The 24,851-nt window shown below is 49.2% G+C and overlaps 1 protein-coding gene across 7 annotated transcripts; it reads right to left on the reverse strand.

Annotated features, from left to right (window-relative positions):
- Positions 1-67: 67 nt before the first annotated feature.
- Positions 68-24,851, reverse strand: NCOA4 (nuclear receptor coactivator 4). 7 transcript variants are annotated; one of them, XM_070058113.1, is made up of 10 exons: positions 24,696-24,851; positions 8,656-8,810; positions 6,378-6,518; positions 6,108-6,196; positions 5,733-5,841; positions 5,118-5,207; positions 4,465-4,608; positions 2,146-3,144; positions 1,703-1,843; positions 68-1,399 (listed from the first exon to the last, which is right to left on the reverse strand). In XM_070058113.1, exons 2-10 carry the CDS (start codon positions 8,794-8,796, stop codon positions 1,394-1,396), a joined length of 1,860 nt encoding a protein of 619 aa, XP_069914214.1. In that variant the 5' UTR covers positions 8,797-8,810; positions 24,696-24,851; the 3' UTR covers positions 68-1,393. The 7 variants fall into 7 exon arrangements, with proteins under 7 accessions (XP_069914214.1, XP_051679669.2, XP_069914211.1 ...); XM_051823709.2 differs by lacking the exon at positions 24,696-24,851 and adding an exon at positions 15,041-15,245; XM_070058110.1 differs by lacking the exon at positions 24,696-24,851 and adding an exon at positions 15,084-15,236.

The raw sequence follows: 24,851 nt of genomic DNA on the forward strand, positions 1-24,851 counted from the left end.
CCTAACTAGATTATCCCACATGTAAACAACAAATAGTTTTACAAATACACACAACGAGGACAAAAAGTGGTGATTATGATTTTAATGAAGGGAGGTAAAAACGGATCAACGCAAAAGAATGTTTTATAAATTCATTAGCACAGTGATAGATATAAATTACATTTGGGTATGTATAGTGTGTTAGATTTTTGAAAAAGGACACAGTTTCCTGCAACCTAAGACATTGGAAAGTTGTTTTTATCCACCACCTGTATTGTAATACTTTTACATGGTATGGGGGGGGGGGGTTAAGAAATATGAGGGCTTTTTCAGCTGTGTGTAATCTGAAGCACTCCAGTGAAGCTACACAGCAGTGACACTGTGGGACCAGGAAACCTTATGGGATTTACAATCTCGTAAATCCCATGAGTGACCCACAGAGAAACTTTAAAGCATGGATGTGACTTTAAGGATGTTAACAAAACATCAAATAGTTTTCATAAAGCGTCAATAAACACCCCAAGGCACAAGTGTTGTGGCCTGTTCACATAAGTGTCACCGCATTGTACTGTGGAGGCACAGGAGTGCTGCGCTTGTGGGCAGGGGCCGTTGACTATCCCTAGTTAAAAGCACCAGGTATCAAGCTCAGCTTCCATCGACACAGGATGCACCAGTAATCCGCAGGGTAGTGAATGGTTCAAGTTTCACAACGTGCCTTGCCTTTTTGCTCTTGGGCCTGTGGGTCTGCAGAATATTTTTGGAGAGGCAAAGACTGCCCTGAAAATGACCCTGAACAATGCAGAGCCGTTCTGAAAGCACTTTAATAACGGAGAAAGGAACAAAGAAAAAATTGCTCAATTTCAAGTGAAGAAACAACGTAGGGCTGATAACATAGGTTAAAATATTTGGTAGTTAACGTCAAAAACTGCCAAGATGAACACATATTTTGGTGAGATAAAAACCCACTATATTGGCAAGGCTCATTATTTGAGGCCATTAATAGAAGAAAACCCACAGGGCGGGGAAGGTCGGTAGCTTTAGAACACATCAACACAGTTGATTCCAGAAAGGTCTCATTTGCCAGTGACAGGGTTTTAATGTACTGCTCGTGACAACCCAAGCTAAGCAGCCAAGGAAGCTTGTGCGGGCCTATCCACCAGTGCTGCCGCTCCAGTGTGGGGGTGAGTCAATCCTGTAAGAAGGAGCGGCATCGTCTCAGCATCGACCAACAGCCTTGTCTTTTACACGGGAACGTGGAGTCTGATGACTTGTTTGTCTTCGCTAGTTCAAAATTAGGCAGGAAAGGAACTAAGCTGACAGTTCAGACCGAGAAGTGATTTGGCAAGCTGCAGTCACTCAGCGCATGGGTGTGTGACAGTCTGCAGAGAAGCTGCTTGCGGAGCCGTCCATTCCTTCATATCTGGAGAGAGACCCACAAAGGACAAGTCACTTCTCTGGAGAACAAAAGCAAATCCCTCACCTTAAAACTCTGACTCATTTCTCAGTATCAGGATGGATTCCATAGGAGATCTGAAAATTCTAGACTTACACCCTGAAAGGTCACTTTCAAGTATGCGTTTTCTTAAAGCAAGTCCAACTGAGACATCCAACTTTTCCGAGCCCCCTTGCCGCATCCGCAGTGGACAAAGTACAGATTCACATGTAAGACACGTTTCTGTGCTAAGCAGCTGTGACACTGCAGTACCTGGCGGCCCGTGCCTACCTGCAGAGGAGTTCGATACAGCCACTTTTCCTTGTCAACTTTAAGCTGCATACAGGCAAAGAGATCACAGACTGCTGGGAGGCCATAACGGTCTGGGCTGAAGGGTCGCTCCTCCCTTAGTGGTGAAGTAAGTAAGACTTCCTGCAAGAAAACAAGACAGGTGTGCTGCTGTGGGACCGCTGGGAGCCCCAAGACCAACACCTCCCAAACACTGTCTACAAAGACCAGAACCAAGACCAAAGATAACAGAAGTCTTTTTCCTTAAATAGTAAAGCGAGTTGCAGTTTTCTGGCACAAACCATTTGTTCTGAGTAATCTTACATTTCCCATTCAGTTGCCAACTAGCCACCAAACTGAATACCTTAGCCAAATTTAGCACTTAACACATTTAAGGATCTGGCCTGTTTCCAGAACTCGACTGCTCTATGCTGACGTCTGCTCACCTGAGCCTTCTTCCGCAGGAGCCACTTATCCTCCCCAGAGGCTAGCTGGCTGAGGTCACCTGTCTTCTTTCTGGGCAGGACCCAGTCGGCAGCGTTAAAGGGACAGCAAGACGTGGCCGCCGGGTTTGTAAGCTTTGGTTGGCCAGGCCCGTCTGTGGTACCAGGCTCTCTGCGGGAGGGCCTCATGAGCCACTCTGACAAGGGACTGTTCTTTATGACTTGGAAGGAACCGGTGACTCTGGACGGAGCCGCGGCCTTTGGTGCGGTAGCCTGTGCCGCCTCCTTTCCGGATGGGCAGAGCCACATGCTCAGGGAACCTTTACAGGCCCCAGGGGCAGGGGCGGCCTTGAGCTCCACAGGCATCCCATTCTTATCCTTTCCTTCCTTCTTCAGAAGCCACTGACATAGCGCCTCCTTCTCACAATTCTCCTCACACACGCACTCTGCGAAGCTTGCGCAGGGCTCGTTGGCTCTGCACACCTCTTCCACTTTATACGGGTCCTGACGCTTCTGGATGAGCCAATCTTCCGTGATCACGCTGGGGGTGGACAAAGGCTTCTTGGCCTCTAGATGGTCGTTCAGGCACTTGAGGCTGCCCAGGTTTTCAATCTCCACGCCTTTGGGCTGGTTGCCCCCACAGTTGGAACAAGAGTCGGGCTTGGCAAGCCAATCATTCACACTGTAGGGCTGCTGGAAGACCTGGACCAAGCGCTTCGCCTTCTCGCTGGCTTCCCAGCTGCTACTCTCAGGCTTCTGCAGCGTGGGCGATGCCTGGGGAGTCAGCAGCCAGTCAGACAGGTCCATCTCCTCCGGACCAAGCAGCTCCCCATCTTCCACCTTTCCGACTTCCGCAGAGACGGCGCTGCCAGCAGGAGGGCTGTGGCGCTTTTGGAAACTTGGCTTCTCGGGGATTTCCTGCCGACTCTTGAGGAGCCAGTTTTCTAAGCCCTTCACGTCATCCCAGACGTTACTGAAGGAATGGCAGGCTCTGGCGGGTGTCTACACGAAAGCACACAGTGTTAGTGCGTCAGGACAATGCGGACGGCTTTGGGGACTCTGCGTTCACTGCCTCGCCTAATGTTTCTAACTTAAATATAAAGCCAAGGGGCAATGGATTTCTGTGTAGGTATCAAAACAGATGTGCTACGTAAACTATTTTCTGCAGTCTGTAAAAAACAAGAATGGAAGAGGCAAACGATGACAAAGTAGTTGTGGCCCGTGTGACAAAAAAGTGACCGGTAGCTACGTGACCATGAATAAAGATGACAAAAAAGGGCAAGTACTACGATCTAGGGAATCATCATAGAAACCTAATAAACATGAGCGTGCACAACCACCTTATAATCAAAGGCACCCAGCAAGAAAAGCAAAATCACTACGCCACGTCAAACTCAGAGGGAAAAACTTGCAAATCATCAGTGAGGTTTCAGGAAGCAGGTACCCTGAACGTTCTGCTGGTGGAAAATGCACACATTCCCAACTTCCTGGAAAGCCAGACTGGCAGTCTTCAAAGGTACACAGAACAGTGATCTAGGAATGCAGTTTCTCCACGTTCATTCCTAAGGAACTAATCAAGAGTGTGCACAACTGGCTTTAACCTTGTTATAGCTAGAAAAACTGGGACTTAAGTTATAGCCAATCAATATTATATACTACTACAGACTTTATGCGAGAAATTAAATGACACAGGAATATATTTTGTGCTATACTGGTGAAAAAAACTTTTTTTTGGACAGAGTTAGAGAGAGAGAAAGGTCTTCCTTCCGTTGGTTCACCCCCAAATGGCTGCTATGGCCGGCTCTGCACTGATCTGAAGCCAGGAGCCAGGTGTTTCCTCCTGGTCTCCCATGCGGGTACAGGGCCCAAGCACCTGGGCCATCCTCCAGTGCCTTCCCGGGCCACAGCATAGAGCTGGACTGGAAGAGGAGCAGCCGGGACAGAACCGGCGCCCCAACCGGGACTAGAACCCGGGGGTGCTGGTGCTGCAGGCGGAGGATTAAATGCCTAGTGAGCCGCGGTGCCGGCCAAAAAAATCTTAACAAGACTTATAGATGCGTTTTTTTTAGAACTATATTTAAAAGTATACCAATGCATAGGAAAATGAAGTACATAAACAAAAACGCTTTTATCTTTTCATATTGGGATTGTGGGTTTATGGTTCTTTTAAATATAAAGTCCTTTATTTCCTAACTTTCTAACTGTAAGAAAGCAATCTCAGTATCGTAATTAAAGTTATTAATAAGTATATTGCCAGACTAAGAAAGTAGCTACCCCCACCTGCTACTCCAGGCACCAGACATGATAAAGGCAGCAACAAACCTGACTGTTCTCCGCGGTCTGCTTTTGGCTAAGCCAGTCCTGCAGGTTGGTGCTGGGTATGTAAGGAACTGGACAGCCACCAGCAGGTTTGCTTCCAAGGAGCCAGTTACTGAGAGGGACAGCTGCGGTGCGGGATGCTGCCTTCTGTCAATCAGACAATATTTTGCCTCTTAACAAGGAGATGTCAAATGCAGTAGAAAGTTCCTCTGAAGAACAGCAGCCTCAAGCTCTCTAATCTGGGCTGGCCACCAACCGGGAGAGGCAGATGCCTTGGCCATGGCTCCATTTCTACTCCTGTGAACTGAGGAGTACGGCGCAACTCCAGGATTCTCCTCAAGACGGATGTCTAGGATTCTTTAGTCACACTGCCTTTAGAGGTGGATCCCAAAGAGTGAACCCACAGCAGTAGGAAAGCTAATGATAATTTCCTATGAATCGGTTAACAACTGCTTTCTCTGTTATTCAACACCTATTAGACAGCTTAATTTCTACTTGACATTCAATCTCAAGGGAAGTATTCAACTGCACAAACTAACTGGTGGCTTTTTGCAAAATAAACAGCAGAAAACAAAAAACAGGGATGATTTACTCAAAACCAAAAGGGACCATAAGCCAAGCAATGATTCAGTTATCAGAAAGAAAATGATTTTTACCTGCTCTGGCATTGGGATGTGGCCTCTGTTCTCCAGGAGAGACCCAGCATTTGATGAACTAGCATGAGCCGTCAGGTGCTCAGGTATTTGCTGTAAAAGTTAAGGCAATTTAGTCACCCTGTTTATGCTTCCACACCAAGAAGAGAAAAGGAAAATCACAGCATAATTTCTCAAAGTAAAAGTACTGAGCAAAGAGTTGCCACTTCACTACTACTGTTCACATTATATCCAATAGCCTACAACACAGCTGTAACATCTGAGTTCTATTCACTACATAACTATCATCAGGTAAGAAATCTTCACCAGAATTGGAATATTACTACTCTTAACGTGACCCAAATGAGACCATGTTTGATTTTTTACTAAAGGCCAGTCAAGCCATAGATTTCCTAAGAAATATGCCAAAAGTACTTACAGAGATACAGAATCAGCTACAAAGACGACCAATGATTCAATCACCAGACTAAGAACTACCAGCCTAAGAGTATATCAACTTTATCAGAGTACGAAGTTTCTGAGAAGAGAAAGTCACTACTCTTATTTTTTTAAAATGACTATCTGTGGAAGGCCATGGGCTACAGGCCCCCTGCAGCATGTGCGGTCAGCACTACTCACCATGGTCTTGAGCGACCCAAAAGAAGTGATGTTCTGGCGCAGGGCGCTTGTGTCTGCTTCAAAAAGCAGGACAGTCGAATCTTCAGGCTTAAGGGTCAAACTGCCCAGTCTGGGGGGAAATAAGTAAAATAAACAAAAATTCTAAGGAATGCCTGTTCCAACATCAAAACAGAAGCTAAATTCTAATTTCAAATGACTGCATGTTTCTAAGAAACTCAAACACTGAATACTAAATTAGGTATCAGCAAGTGTCATAATAAAGCAGGTTGATCTTATCACAATAGAGAAGGTGGCACCAACACACACAGTAACTCACAAAACTGACTTTACCGTATCAAAATCAAGGACATGGAAAATAAGCCACAGCATCCTTACCTCTCCAGACACACAGAGACTTGATTGGCTAGATCTTTGTTTTGGGTGCACTCCAGCTGATGAATGAGACAATTGAACTGGCCCAGTAACTAGAAGAAAAATGAAGTCATAGCCACAATGAAACTCAAAGCACCAGGTATAGCCCAGTTCACAAACAGCACTTGAAACTGAACATGTAGGTAACCTGCACTGACAGTGTATTGTGAGGAAGACATTGTCTGGAAACCAGACACCATGCTCAAACCAACCGTAGCCATGCAGTCCCCTTACCCAATACAGCTGCTGGGCCTGCTGCTGAAGCGTCTCCTCTTTAAGCTGATAGATGAGGTCTACCTGTTCATACAGCCACACCTCGCGGCTTCGAAGACATTCCAGGTGACGGCTGATGCAACTGTGGATCTGAGCCTTGACCTGGGATAAACACACACGTGTTAGCTTCACCGGAGTCATAAAGCCAAAGGATGCTATTTTTCCACAGAACTATGAGGGTCTTACACTTTCTGGGATCACAAATCCTTTGGATTAATCAATGATAGCTATAGTGCATCTCCCCAGGAAAAATGCATATACTCAATTTTGACTGTAATTTTTAAGATTTGTTGTCCCAAACGCAAGCCACAGACCCACCAAAGCCTTACAGACCCTACTTTTAAAGAATCCCAGGCCAAAACATGAACTGAGCTCTAAGATCCTCCCCCGGTATCCCTTCCCCCTCAGAGGATCAGGTTAATTTTGGGTGTCCTACAGCAAGCAAAAGAAAATACAAAGGTGGGCCCTCCGGGAGACACTGAGCCCCATCAACTTTCCATATAGTTTTAAACCCTTTCGTCAGGATGTTATCTACATAGCCAGCCCTCATCTCCTCTCATCCCACAAAATGAACAGTCCTCGTACAGTAAGCCAACTTAGTAAAAAGAGCTGCCAACACACTTCAATGGCTAACGTCCACAGTGTGGAAAGTTTAAGGACAATTAAAAATTTACGTTTCTGGAAGCATAAACATTGATTCCAATTGGAGTTAAATATAGAAGTCCAAGGGGAAAAATCAAAACAGCTATAAATGGTCCATGAAAGTAAGAAACTCTGTATTTTGAAATTTTTATCTTAGACACATAGACACACACACACACAGCTCCCACCCATCTGCTGGCTCACTCCTCAAATACCCACAATGGGTGGGGCTTGGCCAGGGCCAAAGTTGGGAGCTGGGAATCCAATCCAGGTTTCCCAAGTGGGTGGTAGGAATCCAATCACTTGAACCATCAGTGCTGCCTCCCAGGCTAGAGTCAGGACATGAAAGCAAGCTTTGCACCCCGGCACTTTAATATCGAACACGGGCCTCTTAACCAGCACCCTAACCACGGGGCTAAACATCCATCCCAAAAACTGTATTTTAAAAAACATTTTGGGACCAGCGCTGCGGCGCAGTGGGTTAACGCCCTGGCCTGAAGCACCAGCATCCCACATGGGTGCTGGTTCTAGTCCCAGCTGCTCCTCTTTCTGATCCAGCTCTCTGCTATGGCCTGGGAAAGCAGTGGAAGATGGCCCAAGTCCTTGGACTCCTCACCCGCGTAGGAGACCTGGAAGAAGCTCCTGGCTTCAGATCAGCACAGCTCCAGACATTGCAACCAATTGGGAAGTGAACTAGCGGATGGAAAACCTCTCTCTCTCTCTGTAACTCTTTCAAATAAATAAATCTTTTAAAAAAATAAATAAAAAATAAAAAAACATCTTGTCCTGTGTAATAAAGTTGTGTTTCAAAATCAAGTTATATTTGCTCTATACACTTACTGAAGAATACCACTGGAACTAACAGATTTCATTCTGACCTGCCCCAACAAGTGAAGTCATTTAGGGGAACCATGCCACCAACAAGTTAGATGATGGCGGCATGCTGAAGGCCATCTTGTATCCATTCCTGTATCCATCAAGAGGATGCAAACCAACAGCACACAGCTCACTGACTTCATTCATTTTGTGTTGATGACAATGCCTGGCACAGGGACCACACAGATGAGCAATCACATATGCATGCTGGGGCAGGCACTTTAGCCTGGTGGTTACTACATCAGAGACCTGAGTTCAATATCTGGCTCTAACTCCTGACGCTAGACTTCTTGCTAATGCAGACCATGGGATGGCTCAAATAATTGGGTGCCTGCTACTTTCGTGAGAGACCTAGATTGAGTTCCCACATTCCAGTTTTGGCCTGGTCCAGACCCAGCCATTGGAAGCATTTGGCAAGTGAATCATCAGATGCAAGCTCTCTGTGTCAGCTCTCTCTCTCTCAAATAAATAAATCATTTTTAAAAAGTACATATTGAACAGAATGCTTGAGAGTAAGGCTTTCAACTCCTCTAGGATCTGCCTTATTTTCCCTTGGGATCAAAGCCACCAAGGTACCAGGTAGCTGACTAGGATTAAGCAGACCACACAAGGTACGGGGTACAACTTCTTGGTTGGCATGGAGCAGCCAAGTCCTTGACAATGCTCTAACCAGCCTTGTGCTACCAGCCCAGACAAAGGAGGAGAAAAGCACATGTCACACCTCACGCAAGTTCTCTTTAATTTGCTGTTCAGCTCGGAGAACGCCACCAATAGCAAGTTCCAGGTCCCTCCGTGCATCACTACACCTCAAAAGGGGTTCTCTATTACTGGAGCAGCCACTCTGGTCCTGTGGGGTATTCATTCTGCTCACTGTTCCTTTAAAAGAAAGAAAAAATCCAAATATCATAATTACAACCAAAGCCCACCTTTCAATCACCCCGTAAGTGATCATCCCAACCAGCTCCCATTACTAACTGCTTTCATTACTTCCAACACAAGGCCAGGCACACAGCATACTCAAAAACTACTGCTCGTGTCCTCTTCCCCTCCCCCATCAGCGCTGCTGCCATAAAATTCTACAAATCCACATCAGCGACACTCTACGAGTAAACAGGTGTTTCTAAATCCTACACACTGTGTGAACTGACAGGGCACGGGGTCTGAGGGCAAAATAATGCACATACCATCTGAGTGCTCTTACTGAAGTGTGGCATTTGCCACAGGCCCAATCTGTTCTCTGTTTATTACATTAAGTGTTTATTTTTATTTTTATTTTTTTGACAGGCAGAGTGGACAGTGAGAGAGACAGAGATAAAGGTCTTCCTTTTCCATTGGTTCACCCCGCAATGGCCGCTGCGGCTGGAGCACCACGCTGATCCGAAGCCAGGAGCCATGTGTTTCTCCTGGTCTCCCATGGGGTGCAGGGCCCAAGCACTTGGGCCATCCTCCACTGCACTCCCTGGCCACAGCACTGAGCTGGACTAGAAGAGAAGCAACCGGGACAGAATCCGGCACCCCGATCAGGACTAGAACCTGGGGTGCCGGTGCCGCAGGCAGAGGATTAGCCTAGTGAGCTGCGGCGCCGGCCATACATTAAGTTTTAAACTTAGTTCTGAGCAGCACGCTGGAGAAGAGGGGATTAGAGAAGGGAAGGAGGCCTCCAAACCCGGAGAAACTTCACCAGCACCAGTCTGCTGCGCCGAGATAAGGGACGTTTCTGGGAGGACATGATTACTATTCTCAAACTCTCACTGAGCTGTCAAATACAAGGGTTAGATTTGCTCAGAAAGGGACTAACAGAAGACATTGTAGGCACTGTATGGAAGAACTTCCTAATAGCCCTGAAGACAATAACCGCAGAACAGCCAGCGGCTGAGGGCCCCTAGGGACAAAGTGGACTCTGCGCCTGGCCACACCTTCAAGATGAGGAGCAGGTGCCCAGGTCAAAGCTGGACAAGGACACAGCAGTGATAAGTCCCAGCATCAGAACCAAACAGGAAGCAGCAACTCAATAGGCTTTCTTTCCACACCTCAGCGAAACATTCAAAACCAGGAACTGGGGAGCTCCCACAGACACCAAGAAATGTAGACTCAGGACACTTTGTAACTTCCCCTCCTGAGTTCTGTGCCCTCAGCTTGTTTGCTCAGAAGGTCTATCGAGGACAGGGTTCCCTAATCGGCTCTGCTGGAAGCCCTGTGGAAATGTTTTCCAACCCTGGGCCGCCCACACCAGCTGGGTGACTCGACAGCTTCCTTTTTCACACTGTCAACACCTGTTTTAAGCAGAAGGTGTCGCATGGGTGTGCACTGGGCACACACTGCAGGGAGTCTGAACACCACCTGCACAACACAGGTGAGAGGCAGCCTCCGAGGTGCAGCAGGAGGGTCACCTCCTTGGGCAAGCTGCTTCCCGCTGCACTCGCATCAGCCATGCAAGCTATTATGTCTAAGCATGGGTCAAACGTGTGAGCCAACCTTCTTCATCTATGACAGATTTCCCTTTCTTGGGTCTTCAGCATCTATGTGGAATGCCACAAAGGCTGACAGATGCAACATTTAACCAACAAAATCTGAGTGATGCTTCACAATGTCAAGAAACCCAACACATGGGGCCGGTGCTGTGGTGTAGTGGGAAAGCTGCCGCCGGCAGTGCCAGCATCCCATATGGGTGCCGGTTCTAGTCCCAGCTGCTCCACTTCTGATCCAGCTCTCTGCTATGGCCTGGGAAAGCAGTGGAAGGTGGCCCAGGTCCTTCCCTGCACGTGCGTGGGAGACCCAGAAGAGGCTCCTGGCTTTGTAAAGGCACAGCTCCGGCCACTGTGTCCAACTGGGGAGTGAACCAGCAGATGGAAGACCTGTGTGTGTATGTAACGCTGACCTTCAAGGAAATAAATAAATCTTAAAAAAAAAAAACAAAACAAAAAAAACAACAAACCCAGAGCTGTAGTATGGGAGCCAAACAGGCATACAGTGCCTATGCATTTCCAGGTCCCCAAAGCAGCCCTCTCCATTCAATCACAGGAACTCCACTCCACACTGGGAAGGGTAGAACACGGCACACACACTGGCTTTCTCCCTTATCAGCTATCGACAGAATGTAGGATGAGATTAAAGTTACCCAACTGTTGTTTCCACAGAGTTAGCAAACATTTTTAAGCTGGAATGAGTGCTATCCTTCAAAACAGTCACATTGTTAGAATAAGGGTCTCTGGAATCCATTCAGTGTTTCTTCACGGCCAGTCCCGTCTGCTTGGGTCTCTGTGGTCCTTGGCTTCCTCCTCCTTCCTTGTGGAGCAGAGGGCCCCATTTCCACAGCCCAGCTCCCGAGACCAGAGCTGTGTGTAGAGGCTGGCCCTCCTGTCCTGTGATGAGGAGGAAGCCTTCAGAGCTGGAGGCAAGAACCCCATCACACAGAAAAACTCCCGGGACAGTGAGCTGCAGCTGAGTCCCTCTATCAAGGAACTGGTTCATGTGACTGTTTGTGGCAGGCTCACAGCCAGCATGGCAGGCCTGGTGGTCAGGAGACCACTCTGGAGTCTGATAAGCCTGAGTTCTGTCTACGTCTGCAAGCTTGAGACTCCCTGAGCCAGTCAATTAACCTCTCTGGACCTCAACTTCTTCTGAACAATGGAGACAATAGTGCCAAAGGACCAAATTAGAACCATTTGAAGACCTTAATTAGATTCAGGCACCACTTCATCACATAAAGTGGAAGCTCTCTGATGGGCTGAGCAGAAGAGGTTGGTTTTATGGGCTGGGAGAGGCTGAAGACAGCAAACAGAAAAGAACGAAAAGACTGATCATTTCCAAGTTACTTTCCTTGTAGAAAAGGCGAGAGCGCTACACCAGCAAGAAAACAATGGTTAATTAACACCAGATTATTTCAGGCTACCTCTCTGGTCTAAGGATTCAAGCAGAAGGAACTTCGTTACTGTACCAAAGAAACCTGGTCCATTTGGATGTTCCCTAACTCTCATTTCTTGGCAGGCCAAGCAACTTCCTTTCAGCTTGAGAACACAGAACTTTAGCAGGGATGACTACATGTTGATTTTTGGCCTCGTCTGTTGTGGCCTAGTGCCGGAGACTGGTCAAAAACAACGGCCTCCAGTGACTTTGACACAGCGGCAGCCACAGAGGGCTGCAGCGAGGGTGACGTGAGCCACTCCCCGTCTAGGAGCACTTCGCCCATCTGAACACTGAGGGTTTGGGTCAACGATGGTGGCTTAGGAATTTCCCCCTCAGGAGTATAAAACACAGCACAGAAACTGGGAGCAGGAGGTCAGGGGGTCTGCAACGAGAAGGCCCTGAGTTGAAGTCCTTTAGTCACTACTTACTCAGAGCTCTGACGTTGGACCACCATTTGCTCCTGTTGATCCTAACTTCCGAATCCGTTCAGTGAGGATATTAATATAGACTCACACACTTAGGGGGAAGAGGTGGTGCTATGATAAATATCAGCTTTTTCTCAAATCTTCCACTTAACAATAAAAAACTCAATAGTCAAAACACTCTACTATAACCCAAGCATACATACTTTTGCCAGTTCTGCTACCCGTAAAATGGACCAAATTCTATCTGAAAAACTCAAATCAATAAAAACTTACTCAAAGTTCTACTTATCTTCACATTTATAATCCAAACTACTCAGGGCCGGCACTGTGGCGCAGTGGGTAAAGCGGCTACCTGCAGTGCCGGCATCCCATATGGGCGCCGATACAAGTCCCAGCTGCTCCACTTCCGAGCCAGCGCTCTGCTGTGGCCTGGGAAAGCAGTAGAAGATGGCCCAAGTCCTTGAGCCTCTGCACCCATGTGGGAGACCTAGAAGCTCCTGGCTCCTGGCTCCAGATCAGCACAGCTCCCAGGCATTGCAGTCAACTGGGGAGTGAACCAGCAGATGGAAGACTTCCCTCTCTCTGCCTCTCCTTCTCGATGTAACTCTGACTTCTGACTTTCAAATAAATAAATCTTTAAAAAAATAATAATCCAAACTACTGTCGCCTACCACCTCCAAGCGAGAGTTGTCTTCCCTGCCTCTAGTTTCAGTGTGGGGCAGGGGGTGGTTAAGAGGGAGAGATAACTCCGCCTGTCCAAAAAACAAAAAAAAGGAGGGAGAGAAAAGCACACACCCTCAAACAGAACCTAATGTCTCCTCAAAGAGGAGTTCTATAAACAACATATACCATACTTATACTATGGTTTGCATGAATACAATTCCAAAGTTCAAAGATCATGGAACCAAAATTGAGCAATTAACCACAAAGCAAGCTAAGTTTTTATCATATGGTTTAACCAGAAAATTTCCAAAGAGCTCTAACCGCATGTGACCCACACACACCATAATTTGAAATTGAAAACCTGAGTATCGGTTGATTGCAGCACCCTCATTTCGTAAATGAAGCCACAAAGGCCCACACAGCTTAACTGACCGTTCTAAAGGGCCAGAGCTGCCACGGGTAACATTGGGGCTTTGAACTAAGGCTCCCAATGTCTAGTCCCAGGTTCTGAACCCAAGACCGGCGTGGTCTTCCTGTACTGTATTAATAAATTTTCAGTTGCCAACACTCCATCTTAAAATGAACGTTCTAATGGAGTAACTTCCCTGAAGATCCTCAGTCCACATTCACACTCCTCAATAACTCACAAAGTATCAGAACCTTCTGCCTTGGATAACTCTAACAAGGGCCACTGAGCACCATGATAGGCTCAGAGAAAAGAACCATTGCCATTTACCAGTGCCAAGTGGTTAGGAGAGGCACAGGAGCCCACAATCCAATATCGGCACTGTGGAATGAAGACTTGTACTAGGTCATCTGTAGCTCCACCTTCCAGTTCTCACACTCTTCGTTGTCTGCTCCCTCCCCACCAGCACCCCCCACCCCCACCCCCACCAAGATCTCCAATCTGTACTTCTTTTCCTGGCATCCAACTTACTGGTAAAAGGCCAAGTTGGTCAGAATCAATGTAGGACTTAGTAAACTCGAAATACTGTCAATTTGGTTTTCTTTCATGCAACAACCTACACTAGGCAGTTTCTACAAATCTTCAGTAAAAGGAATTGTAAATTGGGGCCAGTGTTGTGGCAAAGCAGTTAAAGCACAGCCAGCTGCTCCACTTCTGAGCCAGCTCCCTGCTAATGTGTGTGGGAAAGCCATCCGGAGGATGGTCCAAGTGCTTGGGCCCCTGCACCAGCATACAAAACCCGGTAGCAGCTCTGGGCTTGGGCTTCCATCTGGCCCAGATCACGCCACTGTGGCCATATGGGAGTGAATCAGTGGATGGAATCTCTCTCCCCCTCTTTGTAGCTCTGCCTTTCGAATAAGATAAAATAAATCTTCATTAAAAACGTTATAAATGAAAAAACTAATAAATTGCCATTTCTTGAGACTTTTTTTAACCCCCCCCTTTTAAAGGACGGTTGTTTCTGATACCATAATGCATTAATTCAAGGATCACATGGCTCTTACCGTAGCCATGGACACCTTTAAATTCATCAAAACAAGCAGTTTCTGAAATCCAGACCTAGTTCTCTAGTAACTCTTTAAAAGCCACACAGACGTTACGGATTAGAGGAGGTCAGATGCGGGAGCACCTTCGCCGTCGGTGCTCTGACACTGCGGGCCTTACTGCGCCCCGCTGAGTCTGCCTCCGTGGAAGCTGACCGCAGAACTGCAGCTCGGCCTCCCCGGTTCTAGGACCTAGAGAACGGCTGGCTGACCCAGGCCAGGCGCCCCACCGTGCCGGCGGCACTCAGCGGCTTTCCAGGCGTCCGCCACGCCGCTCCCAGCCCCCGGCCCGGCGCTCTCAGAGCTCACAGCCGACCCTCGCCCACCCTGCCCCGCCCCTCCGACACCGGGAGCCGGCCCGCGGGCTCGGCTGCGGCCGCTGCGCTGCCCGTCCTACCTCTCAGGTCGGGGTCCCGGCCGTACCAGCAGCCCGGCCGGCGACAGGACGCCGTATTTATCCCGAGGCCGGGTGCGGAAGGCCCAGCCCTCCGCGCGCCCACGGCGGCCGCCGGCAGGAGCGCGCACGCCGGGGGCGGGGCGGGAGACTCCGCCCACAGGGCGGCCTGGCCGCCTCCCCAGCCCCCTCCTGGCCGCTCAGCCCACCTGCTGCAGCCCTTCCGCGCCCTAGGGCTCTGCTGCGACTCACTGGGGCAGTGAGGAGGCTCGTCGAGTTGTTCCTGAACGTTCCTAGCAACAGCTGCGATTGTCCGAGAGTACCACTGTCAGCCAGCGGGGGCTCAGCAGCCCTCGGCTTTTCTCAGAGGCATTCCGCCCCCTCGCTTCTGTGACGTGTCTACCCGCACCCCACGTGTGTGCGTCAGGCTCACACGCAACCCACGGCGCGCGCGGGGGGGGTCCCTCTGCCCTGTGCCGTCTTGAACACCCCCTGGATGCTTTTCATGCAGCAGGCGTTGACTGAGACTCCCTCCCCCCCATGCCAGCGGAAGCACTGTGAACAGGCAGGGCGACCTTCACAGGCTCGCACCCAGATGTGTGGACAGGCTGCCATCTGAGGACTGCAGCGTGCAGGGCAATCCTATGGCCTGCAGATCTTCGCAGGCTACAGGGTGCTCACCCGTCAACTTTTTAAAGTTTTCTTAATGGTAGAGCGGGTGGGGGGGGGGGGCGGGAATATATCTACTCCATATGCTGGTTCCCTCCCACAAATGCGCGCCAACACCTAGGTTTGGGCCAGGCTGAAGCCAGGAGCCAGGAACTCAATCCTGGGCTCCCACATGGGTGGCAGGGACCCAAGTACTGGAGCCATCAGCACTGGCCCCCAGGGTGCTCATTACCAGGAAGGTGGGTCGGAAGTGGAGGCAGGACGGGAGTGCCCCGAGCAGCAGTTTAACCCTCTGCATCACAACGCTTGCCCCTCGGACAAGTCTCCAAAGATAAGATACTTATTCCTGCAGGTGCATACAACGCTATTTCCTACACAGCAAGAGTAAAGCAAAGCCACATGAGAAGCAGCAGAAGGGAACACAAAGGGCCGTCACCCGCAGCTGAGCACCCCTCAGATTTTGAGTGAACAGAGCTGGTCAAGGCACCTGCTTTGTCTGTGAGGTACACTGTTATTGGGGATTCCAATTCAGGCATTCATTATCAAAAATAATGAGGAGAGCCGGCGCCGTGGCTCAATAGGCTAATCCTCCACCTTGCGGCGCCGGCACACCGGGTTCTAGTCCCGGTTGGGGCGCCGGATTCTGTCCCGGTTGCCCCTCTTCCAGGCCAGCTCTCTGCTATGGCCAGGGAGTGCAGTGGAGGATGGCCCAGGTGCTTGGGCCCTGCACCCCATGGGAGACCAGGAAAAGCACCTGGCTCCTGGCTCCTGCCAGGATCAGCGCGGTGCGCCGGCTGCAGCGGCGGCCATTGGAGGGTGAACCAGCGGCAAAGGAAGACCTTTCTCTCTCTGTCTCTCTCTCTCACTGTCCACTCTGCCTGTCAAAAAAAAAAAAAAAAAAAAAAAAAAAAAAAAAAAAAAATGAGGAAACAATTTCTATCTGATTCCAAATCCTCCTTGGATTATGCATTGTGTGAAGATACAAATGAATAATTTAATTGAACAGTACACAGGGCCAGCATTGTGGTGTACCAGATTAAACCACAACCTGTAACGCCAGCATCCCATATGGGCGCCCAGTAAGTCCCAGCTGCTCCACTTCTGATCCAGCTCCATGTTGATGCACCTGGGAAAGCAGCGGAAGATGGCTCAAGTTCCTGGGTCCCTGTCAATCATGTGAGAGACCCGGATGGAGTTCCAGCCTCCTGGCTGCAGCCTGGCCCAGTCCCAGTCATTGCAGCTATTTGGGGAATGAACTAGCAGAAGTGTTCTCTCTCTCTCGCTCTCTCTCTGTAACTCTGTAACTGTAAGATTCATTTATTTATTTTAAAGGCAGAGTTACAGAGAGGCAGAGGCAGAGAGAGGAAGGTAGAGAGAGAGAAGTAGAGAGAGAGAGAGAGAGAGAGAGAGAGAAGTAGGTCTTCCATCTGCTGGTTCACTCCCCAAATGGCTGCAACAGCCAGAGCTGCACCAATCTGAACCCAGGAGCCAGTAGCTTCTTCCAGGTCTCCCATGCAGGTGCAGTGGCCCAAGCACTTGGGCCATCTTCTACTGCGTTCCCAGGCCATAGCAGAGAGCAGGATTGGAAGTGGAGCAGCTGGAACTAGAACTTGCGCCCATATGGGATGCTGGCACTGCAGGCAATGGCTTTACCCACTACCCCACAGCATTGGCCCCATAAATAAATCTTAACAACAACAAAAAAAAGGATAGGCGATGAAAATGTTATGTTACTTTCTACTTTATGTCAATAGCTAGAAGGAATTAATTCTTAGTCTGTTAAATATAACTGACACAAAGAATTTCATCTTTTTTATCTGCCCTTTAAAATGGTCACAATGTAAATACAAAAGCAACCTTGGTCATCATCTCCTTATGCAATAGTCTCTATTTCCACTCTCTGGGATCCTGACCTCTACCCCAGCACACCAAGGATCTGGTTATGTCACCACTTAAATCCCACTGACTTAGAGTTTCTGAGTCACTGCGTTTGTTCTCAAGTAGCTCACATTATCTTAATGATGTGATTCATCAAATATCACACAAACACAAAAGATTAGAGAGGAAAAAAACCACAAAAATCTATAATTATGCACTCAGACCATTTTTCACGTATCGTTTGTTCCCTTAAGCGTCATTATTTCTCCTTGTGTCATTATGAGACAGGTTCTAAAGGGAAAAAATCTAAAGCATTTTTTCTCTCTTCTGCTTGAAGAAGTGCTATTATGCCATCTCAAAACAACAGACACATCTATTCCCAGCCCACATCTAACGGGGCTCTCCAGCGCCTCTCTGCTATCTACAGAATAAAGCCCACACTTCTTACAAAGCCAGTAAGGCCTTGAGTTTTCTGAATTCAGCCTGACTCTGCTGCTGTCTCCCAGAACAGCCCCTCACCTTGATCTGTCAGCCAGTTGTTCCAGCGGAGCTCATCTTGCCCAGCTCCCACCTTCACTCACCGTTCTCTTTGACAGAATCAGAGAGAGATCTTCCATCCACCGGTTCACCCCAAAATGGTCGTGCTGGTCAAGGCTGGGCCAGGCTGAAGCCTGGAGCTAAGAACTCCACCTGGGTCTCCCACGTGGGTGGCAAGGGCCCAGTACCTGAGCCATTTCCTGTTGCTTTCCCCATGTGCATTAGTAGGGAGCTATAGGTACTCACAGTGCCGCTGTGCCACATCACCTGTGCTACCTGTTCACTTTCTTTCCAAGACAGCAAGCACCACTATGAAGTCTCTCCTGACCTAGTACTTCCCTCTCAAGGTTTTGGCCAAGAGAGTTAAGCTGCTGTCTCCTCATGCCCACTGTAATCTGCATAGGTTTCCAGTGTGACCCCTGTAACTCAAGCTACCCTTACTGTCACATGCCTGCTCCCTTCACCTAAGAGTTCCCCCAGAGAAGAGATCACATCTTATTTGACTTTGCACACTCTACTGCTGAAAAAACAGCCTGGCGTGGGTGCCTGGGCTTTACCAATCCCCTTCACATCCTGTGTGCGCTACCAGATCAACTTCAAGAGAACAACATCCCTGGCGTTGTGCAACGCTTGGCCCCAAATTCAACAGAGGCTTCACACATGTGTGGTAAATGGGTGGATGAACAAATGATAAATGAATACTCAAGATCGCCCATGGTAAGTACAGTATATTCTGTTATGAACACCACAGATAATCAACTTGATGTCCAACTAAGGCCTGCACTAACTCAAGAAGGCTTTTAGAGGAGGAAAATGGTTCTTACACAACTATTCCTTTTTTTTCCCCCCAAACAAGACAAACCTGGCAAGGATGTTGCCATTGAAACCATGATCCCAAGATAGGTTCTGCTAAGTGTTTTTCAGGCTGCCTGACCCACAAGGCTAAGCTCCATGGATTCACAAGCAGCAGCAGGTTCATGAGTTACAGGGGAAACAGTTACTATATTTACAGGAAACTCTTGGCTTTGCAGTGCCACAGAAACTCCAAGGGACATCAACAAAACTGAGCCCACACCCCAGCTTCAACTTGAAGCTTCTCTTCACAATGGCAAGGATGTTACTTATCCACCATCACAGGAATATTATTTTATCTCTGATTTTACATGGCAAATATCCTGAGGTTTTTCCCAACAGAGGCAAACAAGTGATAAAATATTTTCCCTCCTCCAATGCCTGGGGGACTGGCAATAATGCAAAATGAAACTCAAAACATAACTGACATTATGTTCTTTTCAAAGCTGTAATCAATAAAGTATTTAAAGACTTAACTTCTTATCTGTGACCAGACTGGCAAACAAACCTTTTAACCTCTGTTGTCAGTTATCTACTCCTTCACAGAAGGGAACTGTCACCTGTATACAGAGTAGTCAAGGTAAGAGTATTAATCCTGCAAGGGCTCCCACATACGCTTCTCCCCTTAAAGAGGAACTGCCGGACGCCACTGCACAACCAAGCCAAGCAAAATTCACAAAGACAACTCAGGCTAAGAAGGGCTGAGAGTGCAGAATGTCCCATTCGTGTCAGAAGTGGGGGCCGGCACTGTGGCATAAGAGCTAAGCCTCCACCTGTGGCACCAGCATCCCATATGGGCGCCAGTTCCTGTCCGGGCTGCTCCATTTCTGACCCAGCTCTCTGTTTAAAGCGATGGAAGATGGTCCACATGCTCAGGCACCTGCACGCACGTGAGAGACCTAGAAGCTCCTGGCTCCTGATCGGTCCAGCCGTTGCGGACATTTGGGGAGTGATCCAGCAGATGGAAGGCCTCTCTCTTTATCTCTCCCTCTCTAACTCTGCCTCTCAAATTAATAAATAAAATAAAAAAAATACAGTAAAAGAGGGCCGGCATTGTGACTTAACAGTTTAAGCCACCAGTTGCAACACCAGTATCCCGATGTGCCACAGCGCCAGCCCCTGCTGCTTCACTTCCGATCCAGCTCCCTGCTGATGCACCTGGGAAAGCAGTGGAGGATGGCCCATGTACTTGGGCCCCTGTACCCACGTGGGAGACCGGGATGAAGTTCCTGACTCCTGGCTTTGGCCTGGCCCAGCCCTGGCAGTTGCAGCCATTTGGGGAGTGAACAAACAATCTAACTCTACCTTTCAAAAAGAAAAAAAATCTAAAAAAAAAAAAGTTAAATAAAAGGAGCAGTCTCAAAATAATTATTTTGTTCACCTACCAGTGAATCTAAATCAGAGAGTATGTACAACATTCTAGGCTTCATATGTATGACATCATGGGCTTGATAAATGACTGCAGTGTTACAATCTAACAATCAAAGACCCCAAGCTGAAAAGAACTATATGGCAATATGGCAGCTCCTCTGGCCAGCACACGGTACTATCTTTTAATGCTAGGCATCAGAGCCACAGTGGTCAATGTGGCCCCAGTGCCTGCAGAGGCCTCCACACTGCTCACACATATTCTATGTTGAAGCAACATAGTTAGATATGTATAATGAAAACAGAGCCAAAACGAAAGCCTTGTACAAAAATGTTAAAGGTCTAAGGAGTCACAGGCAGAATAGTAAAAATGCCACAGACATCTACGGTTCTCTCGTGACACGAAACCCAATGCATACTTTTTGGTGTGTTTCTTAGTAACTCACTTTAGGCTTGCCTTTTGCAGCCCAACTGGTATGTGAACAGAGGCACTGAATTCACTGATTTCAGAGTGCTTCAGAAACTGCTGGGTAACACGCTCCACTGTGTGTCCTCAGTAGGGAAATGTCCATTCTCAGAGGCTGGGTATACCTGTTAGGGTGTAACAGGATTCAGCTCCCCAAACTCTGGTGTACATGCAAAACCCCAAGTTCTATGTCACTGGTTCACGGATTAATGGTTGCAGGATTAAGGGTGGAGGCTTGATCCAAGCCCAGTGCCTGAGGCGGGGCCTCTGGGAAGTGACTTGGGATTCAGTTGCTAGGCTGGAGTTGCCACCATCAAGTGATGAGGGCACTATCAAGGACGGACCACCCAGGGGAGGATGAAGTATATCTCCCCTGCCTCTCAGCTTCCTGTCATCATTCCTCTGCGCATGTTCCTCCTTGACCATCCTTCAGCAGATTCCACACTAATGGGAACTTGGACTGTGACCCTCCAAACTCTAAGCTGATAAAAGTCTTCTTCCCTGCTGAGTGGTTCCTCTCAGGCATTTAGTTAAAGCAACAAAAAGCTAAGTAATTTGGATGAGTGGATGATTCATTTATGTAAAGCACTTGGGATAGTAGCTGACATGTAGCAAGAGCTTTATGTGTGTTCACTACTTTAATATGCTTTATTATTCTCATGGTATTTATCATAATCCGACCTATGAAAGCCATGCATTTCTGACCCTCCCTTCAGAAAACATACTAGATTGTTAAGTTCTACATCTAGTTGACTATGTGCCCAAGACTATTTTTTTTTTAATATGGTATATCATGTAATCCTCACAAACCTTAAAGGTACTGTCATCATCAGCTAAAAAACCCACCACCTGAGGCCTGACAAGGTTAAAGACATCAGGTACAGTCGCACGTTTCCAGGCTTGTCCTTCAAGCCCCACACTGTCAGGATGGCGGGGCGGAGACAGTCTGGTGAACACGTCTGTTTACTAGCTGTTAGGCACAAGCTTTTACTGGGCAGGCAGAGGGGAGTAGCTCCCTCAGGGTAGCAATGCTAATTCTATAGGAAAAAGCAGATAGGGACTGTTAGGCTTTTCCAATCAACTTGAAGGTCACAGAGCCTAGAAGCCTTCCAGGTGGGCTTATGGGGCTGGGCCACACCTGGGAGCTGTTTACCTAGCTGACAATTACAAGGCCCCTCATCAGGAAGTGTGCCTTGGGGGGGGAAATGTGCCCCGGGGCCCCTGCTGTCTGCCTGCAGTCAAGTCATATATGGGGGTCTCAGTCTGCTGAGCCCTTGACCTGGGTTTCTCCCACGGGACATGGTGTGCCATGCCCTCTTAACCCCCTGCATGGGCTAGGCAGGCACAGGATCACCCACATCTCCCCCCTCTGTTTTAGGACAGACAATATGGCCAAAATCTCAGCCAGTAGAGCAGCCTTTCTGCTGAGCATGGCATGGGGGAAAAAAAATCAATAAGCCACAACCCACAATAACCACCTCTGCAATAATCAACGCGTCGAGATGTAAGCAAAACTTCACGGGTCCCCACCAGTCATCGCCCAGGCCCTGGGTAAAGGTGGTGACTACCAGGTCAGAAACGCGGGTAGCATCAAGCTTTAGAATTTGTTGGGTTAAACTGAAGAGCGCCTGAGAAAACTGCCCATCCAAGAGCCCCGATGCAGGCTGACAAGGTATGGGACCAAGTTTCCCAGTCTAAGACAGGCACGCTGGAGACAGAACCATCTGTGAAGCCAACGTCACACTGGGGGTGCATGGTCTGCCAAAACAGTTCAATCTGTTTCTGATGTGAATCCAACCCCTGTTCTAAGGCCAGGATCGCTGTTTTGATCTGACCGGTGGCTTGGTTTTGGGTAAACAGGGGAGTGGCCGTTAGCTGAGTGACGTTGTTCACCGGTGCACTTTGGACTAGGGAAATGGTGGCGACAGCTGCACCAGCTACCGCAGTGACAATGGGTATAACAGAGCGATGATCAGTCCAAGGGTCCTCTTAGTCCGCTCTACCAGCTGCCTGACTGCATCCTTGAAGGGCTGGTCCCAGGGTCCAGTCAGTTACTGTGTGCCCGGACAGAAAGACAAATCACTGGGCCCATCCTGGAACCCAGCCTGGTCACCGGCGGCCTGAGTTTAACATCAGGGCTGCACAGATCAGCACCACCAGCAGCGGGCCCATTGGACTAGGGGTCAGGGACAGGTGTTGGGCTTGGTCCACCAGACCCTTGAGGTCCTCCATGTCACCCGATGTTGGGAGGAGGCAGGCCTCTTCCTTGTCTCTTCATGGGTGGCTTGTTTAGGGAAAGGTGCTGAGGTTGGCTGTTAGAGGGTCAGCCTTTGGAGACTGGGGTCCAGGGTTTGACATTTCGGGCCGGTATACACACAGGCTGAGGAGCGATCTCTGGAAAGACTCAAGTGAAACCTCTTCCCATAGTTGTCAGGGGATCGGGTCCCCTCCATTGTTGGGTGGGCGGGTCCTTCCATCGGACCAGGGGCAACTGGGTTGCGCCTGTGAGAGGTCTCCAGTGTCTCACCGCTGGTGGCTCTCCAGAGGGTGAGACTTGTTAGAAATTTAAGGTGAAGAGAGCAAAAGTTAATGGGCTCACCAAGACTTAATCACAGAGCCGAGTCAAAAGCTCCTAGCCGCACCACGTATCAATGACTCACTGAAGGCCAAGGTTTTATGTCCTCATTCAAATTATCGAGTGTTTAAGCTCATGACTGACTTACTGTGACAGCCCCTGAGAATACAATGGTGTGACCTTGCCAGCTAGAGGAGAAGCGATTCACCAAGGATAGAGCAAAAAGTAACCAATTATTTGGAATAAGGGCCTGGGCGTTACCAGTCCAGGTGCAACACCAGGACCTCTGCAGAGGGCCCTCCCACATGACAGAGGAAAGCTCTAGAAAATACTAAGAGACTCTCAAAGGGGGAAGGCGCCCGCTTCGGGAGAAGCCCCAGAGTGTTTTGAACCCCTCCCCCAGCCTTTTTTGAGATTGCAGCGCAGCTGATTTAATACAACGGGAAAGGTGTGGAGGGTGCTACCTAATTCCAAACCGCGAATTCCTGCACCTCTTCTCGGCCTGACCCCACCCAACGTTCCACTTTCGAAACACCAGTTCGCCCAAAGGCAATGCAAAACTGGAGAGATTCGCTGAGACACAAACCATCATACAACTTGAAATACCAAAGATTTTTTTTCCCCACCCCGACACCCAAGGACAAAGGCGCGGCCACAGAAGAGTCGGGGCAGAAGTCAACTGTGCTAGACTCTGCATCTCTCTCTCACTCAAATGAACAAACCTGCAAGCTGGCAATCGCCAAACGAGCCAGCATAGTAGCCTGCCTGAGTCCCAAGGCAGGAGAGGAACCTCCAACAGTCCTGGCTTCCGATTTCCAAACGACCAAGCAGGCTTCCCAAAGGCAGTGACCCGCGGGGACGCTCCCCGGACTGGAAAGTAACACGGGGAGTCACTCCGTTCCACCCTCCCCGGCCCCCGTGCCACCTCCACGGCCCGAGGCCGCGGACGGAGCTGTGACTGCTCCGGACACAGGAATCTGGCTGTCCGGTTCTCTTCGCCGCTGGTAACCTCTCCACCCAGAACATTGCGGGCCCTGAAGAAATGATTCTCCACGGCGTGAATCAGAGTGAGCGCAGCACGCCCTGCTCCTCGGCTGTGACACGGACCGAGGTCACCCCGCTATGTGGGGGAGAAGCAAAGGAGACGGCCCCGAAACCACTGTTTCTTTTCTTTTTTTTTTTTTCTGCATTTCCACCTGACGAGCTAGGCTCACGTGAACAGGCTCTGGGCCAGAGACCCAGACCCGAGCACCGGGAACCAGGGGCTGTCACCGCAGGGGCTGGCCGTGAGGGTGGCTGGGGGTACGGGGCCAGGCCTGAGCGACCGGGAGCCCCAGGGAGGGCGCGTCAAGGGCCAGCGAGGCCAGGCCAGGCCCCGACGGTGGCCTCGCGCCGGAGACGTCGCACGGAGGAGTCGGAAGCCAGGCCCGGGCCGGCGGCGGGCAGGAGGCCCAGCCCGGCAAACCAGCGGTCACCGCACCCCCGGCGCTCCCGCCCCGCCGGCCACTCCCGTACTTACCAGCTGCGAGCGCCTTTTCGGGGGATCCGACGCGAGCTTGGGTTGACGGAGACGCGGCTCCACAGAAGCCGAGGCTGAAAAGACAGAGTTCTCGCGAGAACGCCACTTTACTCCCACGCCTCTCGCCGCCCGTCTGACACTCTCGCGAGAGCTCTG

The sequence above is a fragment of the Oryctolagus cuniculus genome, chromosome 15 (genome assembly GCF_964237555.1).
Source record: "Oryctolagus cuniculus chromosome 15, mOryCun1.1, whole genome shotgun sequence".
NCBI lineage: Eukaryota > Metazoa > Chordata > Mammalia > Lagomorpha > Leporidae > Oryctolagus > Oryctolagus cuniculus.

Bases quoted from the DNA above. Each gene is read 5' to 3' on its own strand.
- NCOA4 (XM_070058113.1), bottom strand. From the start codon at position 8,796: ATGAATACCCCACAGGACCAGAGTGGCTGCTCCAGTAATAGAGAACCC. The intron at 5,842-6,107 runs GTAAGGATGCTG...ATTTCCCCCCAG, and splicing joins GTCTCTGTGTGTCTGGAGAG to ACTGGGCAGTTTGACCCTTA. The intron at 5,208-5,732 runs GTGAGTAGTGCT...TAACTTTTACAG, and splicing joins TTGGGTCGCTCAAGACCATG to CAAATACCTGAGCACCTGAC.